Below are 5,560 nucleotides of genomic sequence, written 5' to 3' on the forward strand. Positions count from 1 at the left end.
GCGAGGTCCTGGGGACTGGAGGGGGCAGCAGGGCAGGAAAGCTGGGTTGGGTGAGCTTGGTGCCCCCCCGCCCAGTGGAATCTAGACTTTACCAAGCGCAGGGGACGACCTGCTGTGAGAAGGTCCCTGTGGGGGCAGAGGTGGGTGGTCAGCCCTGGGGGGAGGGGCCACGGTGGGAGGGTCTGGTGTCAGAGGTGACGATGGTGGGGCTGGGGGAAGAGGGTGGGTTGGGGGCTTTCCAGGGCACCACCCTCCCACCCCCTGTGAGCCTGACCACCAGGTGCCCCAAAGCTTCCCAGTGCCTGCCCTGTGTGCAGCCCATGCTGGGCGGGGGCCTGTCCTGTGGCCACCTGAGCATTATTCCTGCCATGTTCCTTGTGACACACAGTGTGCCCCATCTGGGATCCTTGAGGACACCCTCCTGTGGGCGAAAGCGAGTGCCACTGTGACCTCGGAGCCTCTCCTCACCGAGTCATTCACAGCAATCATTTCTTGAGCATGTACTATGTGCCATCTGTTAGAGCTGTGGGAAACTGTGGGGGTGGGGTGGGCAAAAAAATGACAAAACCTCCCTCTTGGAACAGGAGCTTGGGTGGGGAAGGCAGGGGAGACACAGCAGGAGATAAACTGCCAGAATGTGCTAGAAGGAGACAGAATGTGTTAGAAGGAGCCGGAATGTTCTAGAAGGAGACAGCTGCTTCAAGAACTACGTTGAGCAGAGGAGGGAGGATTGGTCTGGGAGGACAGAAGGCAGGTGCCACTGTTAATGGGGTGGCCAGTGACGGTGAGCAGACTGGAGGGGAAGGGTGTGGGTCAGCGTCCCACACAGCCAAGCTCCCTGCCCCACCTGAACGGCACATTGGTCACAGCTGAGGAACCCGCGCTGACCCGTCATGGTCACCTGAAGACCCGCTGACTCTGGGGTTCAGTCTGACGTGCCTTCCGTGGGTCTGGAGCCCACAGGCATCTTCAAGGACCCAGGCCAGCGACTTTCCAGGCTTCAAGGGCAGCCCGGGGCCAGCAGGGCTCCCAGAGGCCGTGTGTGCCTGGCAGGGTCACTCTCCCTACACCAGTCACAGCAGGAAGCTCCTGGGGCCATGCTCTGGCCTGCTCTGGCCCTGTGCAGGCTGCCTCCACCCAGGGTGACGCCTCCGACCCTGGGCGTGGACAGAAGGGCCTTTCCCTGCAGGGACACGGAAGGACCAGGCGCTGCCCAGACCAAGCCTCCTGTTTCCTCCCTGTTCACTTCAAAGTGCTTTGTTGTCCGTGTGAGTTGGGGGGGCTGCTCTGGCGGCCCAGGTCCATTCCTTGTCCTTGGTGAAATGATACCCTAAGATTTTGGAGGAGTCTCCTTGACCCCATTCTCAGGCCGCGGTTTGTGCAGTTCTGAAGCACCCCCCACCAGCACATTGTCCAGTCCCCTGAAACAGTGATTGGTTCAGAGATGGGCATGTGACTTCAAATAGTCCAACCACAGGAGCTTTAGGACCCTGGCATGGAACGGGGGTGTGAATGAGCAAGTAGGTCCCCCTGGAATCTGCTGGCACGTTCCGGGTGGGGGGCACCCTTAGGGTGATCAACATAGAGGAGGCAAAGAGGAGCGACCAAGAGAAATCAGGTCCTTCCTGAGATCTTTGAGTTGCTGGATCAACCTTCCCCTGAAAGAGGACCTACCTCTGCAGTCAGACAGATTTAGGTTTGAGTCTCAGCCCCACCACGTGTGTGCTGTGTGACCGTGACTCCCATCAGAATGTCAGTTTCCTCGAGTAGGAAATAAGGGTAGTAAACGTCGTGCCCACCTCACAGGGTTGTGAAGATGGACACGTTAGTATATAGTAGTTAGAAGAGCGACTGGCGCCTTGTAAGCTTTAGCTGCTACTAGGAGCACTGAGCCCCTAGAGCAAGCCCTACCTGCTCTGTGACTTTTCTCTTGACTTCACAGTTATAAGAATCTAATAAATTGCCAGGCGCCGTGTCCCACACCTGTGATCCCAGCAGCTCGGGAGGCTGAGGTAGGAGGATTTCAAGTTCAAAGCCAGCCTCGGCAATTTGGCAAGGTGCTAAGCAACCCAGTGAGACCCTGTCTTTAAATAAAATACAAAATAGGGCTGGGGATGTGGCTCAGTGGTCAAGCGCCCCGAGTTCAATCCCCAGTACCCCCCCACCAAAAAAAAAAAAAGGCACGAGGGGATGGGGATGGGGCTCAGTGGTAGAGCACGAGAGGCACTGGGTGGAATCCTTAGCACCACATAAAAATAAATAAAGGCATGCTGTCCATCTACGACCAAAAAAAAATTTTTTTTTTAAAATATTCATGAATAATCTCAGTGGCATGGGAGGCTGAGGCAGGTAGAATCACAAGTTCAAAGCCAGCCTCAGCAACTTAGCAAGACCCTGTCTCAAAATAAAAATAAAAAGGGCTGGGGATGTGGCTCAGAGGTCGAGTGCCCCTGAATTCAATCCCTGGTATCACCCACCAAAAAAATAAAAAAAAAAAGAATCTAATAAATTTTCTGTTTGCTTTTGGAGTATTTGCAGAGTGGGGGTTGAGGTCGGGGAGGGAACCGGGAGAAAGGGATGGGAACTATGTGCTGGGCTGTTAAGTCTGTGCCAGAGGGGCTGGGGACATAGCTCAGTCGGTAGAGTGCTTGCCTCACAGGTGCAAGGCCCTGGGTTCAATCCCTGGCATCACACACACAAAAAAAGTCTGCACCAGGTCTTTCAATACCTGTGCTACTCACCCCAAGATGGTGATATTTCACCAAGGGAAAGGTGGGCAGAGGACGTGTCAGGAGCAAGGCCAGGAGGGGGAAAGTATTTCGTGCACCATTCAGGGAACAGCGGTCACCTGCAGTCAGTGGCAACCAAGGGCCAGGAGGCCAGGAAGAGCTGGCTGGGCTCAGGTAGACTGGGCTTGTGATGTGGACGCAGCTGCTCCCCTCTGCCGGAGGGAAGTGCATCTGTTTGCATTAGATTTGACTGCAGGTGACAGATATCCCAAAGTCACAGTGGCTTAAATATGGCAGACATTTCTTTCTCTCTCACGAAGTCACAGGAGTCAGGGGTAGTGTGGCCGCTCCACAACCATCAGGCACCTTCACCACCCCCCTAACAGGGAGGGGGGCTTCCACCTCAGGGACCAAGGAGGTTGCTCCAGCTCCAGCCATTGTGTTGTGTTCCAGCTAGCGGGACAGAGCGATGAAGGCAACAGCACTTCCCGGCTTCTCGCCTACTGGTTAGAATTTAGTCTGGGCCACGTGCAGTTTTTCTCCCAGGAGGCCGACTGAAAAGCCGGAGTTGCAGAAGTAAGAGAAGAGTGAGTACTGTTGGAGGACCGGAGGCCTCTGCCCGCCCGGCAGGCTCCTTCCTTTTGGCCTCTGCTCTCTCAACTGCTTTCTCACTTCTCCTGCTGCTGTCCCAGGGGGTCCTCGCAGTGCTTCGGCAGAGGGGGTGGACGGCACCGGGGATGGGAGCAGACGGGCCCTGTGATGGCTTCACGGAATCTCTCCATTCACCCCCAAAACACCGCCGCAGCTCCGTGGCTTCTGCCCACGGCCCTGGGGACTGGCTGGGGGAGCCCCTGCTGGGTCCCTCTGGGTTCCCCGTCCAGGATGGCCTCCTCGTGGCACCAGGGGATCCGGCAGCAGCTGGTGGGCTGCCGGCCACTGCGCGAGGCCTTTCCTCTCCCGCAGGCTGGACGGGCAGTTCTTGGGGCGGCATCCAAAAGTCCTAGGCTCAGATCCTCCTGGGGCCACTTCCTCCTGATTTATTGATCCAAGCAAGTCAAACACCAGCCTGGGCCTGCCGCGCGCCCCAGGGCTCCCCGTTCCTCCTCCTCCCCGCCCGCCTGCCCGCGTCTGTGCCCTCGCTGGCTCAGCGGTAAGATTGCCCTTTGCCCTTAAGGGCTCCTGAGGAACAGGGGAGGGTCACTTCCCGGAGGCACCAGGCTGCCCAGGGCGGGGTGGAGGCCAGCAGCCCAGGCACAGGGAACCCCCACTGGTCCCATCTGTAGTCTTCCTCCGAGGCGCCGCTGCTCTTCTTGCACTGAGGACCCTTCTCGGGAGCTCTTGGAACCGGGTCCCTAAATGGGGCCCCGATTCTGGGCACAGCCAGATTTTTCCTTTTCCTGGGAGAAGTGGGAATGACAGATTAAACCCATGTTTTTAAAACTAGAATAAAATATAGGTTTTTTTTTTTTTAAAAAAAGAAAAGCTTTTGTTGGATGGTAGTTTTTAAAAGAATTTCAAATTTACAGAAAAGTTGCAAGAATACTACGTCCCGCCCGGGGCCTCGGGTGCTGCACTTCTGTACATCCCTGTCCTCACCCTGTCTGTGTGCGCAGGAGCCGTTTTCCTGACCCATCTGGGAATCAGCACAGACGGGTCGCCCTTGCCACAGCGTGGAAGAAGAGCAGGAGGTTCTCAGTGTGACCATGAGTTTCCCAAAGCAGGAGATTTCACACTGACACTCTGTCAGAATGTCATTTGCATCGTCCATATTCAAACCCCACTAATTCTCCCAATAATAATCTGAAACCCTTCGTCTTTTTTGGGGGGAGGGGGGAGGGTGGTACCAGGGATTGAACTCAGGGGCACTCTGAGCCCCGTCCCCAGCCCCATTTTGCATTTTATTTAGCAGAGTCTCACTGAGTTGCTTGGCACCTCGCGGTTGCTGAGGCTGGCTTTGAACTCACAATCCTCCCGCCTCAGCCTCCCGAGCCACGGGGATCACAGGTGTGTGCCACCGCACCTGGCTTCTGAAGCCCTTATTCTGACACTGGTGACGTCATTGTACCTCCTCCTAAGAGGACAAGCCATGCACCTGCGTGGAGAGAAGAAAATCAGTGACACCCGCGAATCTACCCAGAGCAGCTGGCCTGGGCAGTCGGCCCACAGGTGCCGTCAGAGCAGCAGGTCTCCACGGGGCTGAGGTGACTCAGGGGACACCGGGCGATGTCTGGAGACATCCGTGGCTGTGCAGATGGGGCACAGCTTGCTCCTGGCATCTAGTGAGTGGAGGCCAGAGGTGCTGCTGAACGTCCCCTGCTGCACGGTACCAGAGTTACCCGCCCCGAGGTCAGTAGGGCTGAGGTCTCTGGGCAAACTGGCCGCCTTCTGTTGTGCCCGGAGCCCCCACGCGCCTGGGCGCGGACCTGCCAGATGGCAGCAGGAGCCCAGAGAAGCCTTGCACACCTCATCCACGGCCGCTGGACAGGTGGTCCCTGGCACCAGGACGCCCTCCAGCTCTGCTCAGCCTCTGTGCCCATCAGGAGGGCAGCACCAGGCGGGGCGGGGCAGGGCGCCCAGGCCACCGTGTCCCCGGACCAGCTGTGGCTTTATGACCGGCACAGAATGGCCTCTGACTCAGGCTTGACCGCTCTCGGGCTTCCGGGCTGACAGCTCCCTCCCAGCCTGCCACCAACAGGAGGCTACCCTGGAATGTCCCCACTCAAGGGTGGGGCCTCTGCTGAGTCACCTCTGGTCCCTGGAGCCCTCAGGGGCTGGCTCCTTCACACACCAGCTGCCATTTCTGTCTGTCCCCCCAACCCTGATTTAAAAAC

At 57.4% G+C, this 5,560-nt stretch overlaps 1 protein-coding gene across 1 annotated transcript in view; it reads right to left on the minus strand.

Annotated features, from left to right (window-relative positions):
* The window catches only part of Peds1 (plasmanylethanolamine desaturase 1), a 26,639-nt gene extending 25,744 nt beyond the window's left edge, over positions 1-895 (minus strand). The window contains exons 1-2 of the mRNA XM_048811941.1: positions 848-895; positions 784-793 (exon numbers count right to left, since the gene is read on the minus strand). Coding sequence (XP_048667898.1) covers positions 784-793; positions 848-895 — 58 coding nt within the window. The remainder of the gene's footprint in view (positions 1-783; positions 794-847) is intronic.
* Between the last annotated feature and the right edge of the window lie 4,665 nt (positions 896-5,560).

Source organism: Marmota marmota, unplaced genomic scaffold (assembly GCF_001458135.2).
Source record: "Marmota marmota marmota unplaced genomic scaffold, marMar, whole genome shotgun sequence".
Lineage (NCBI taxonomy): Eukaryota > Metazoa > Chordata > Mammalia > Rodentia > Sciuridae > Marmota > Marmota marmota.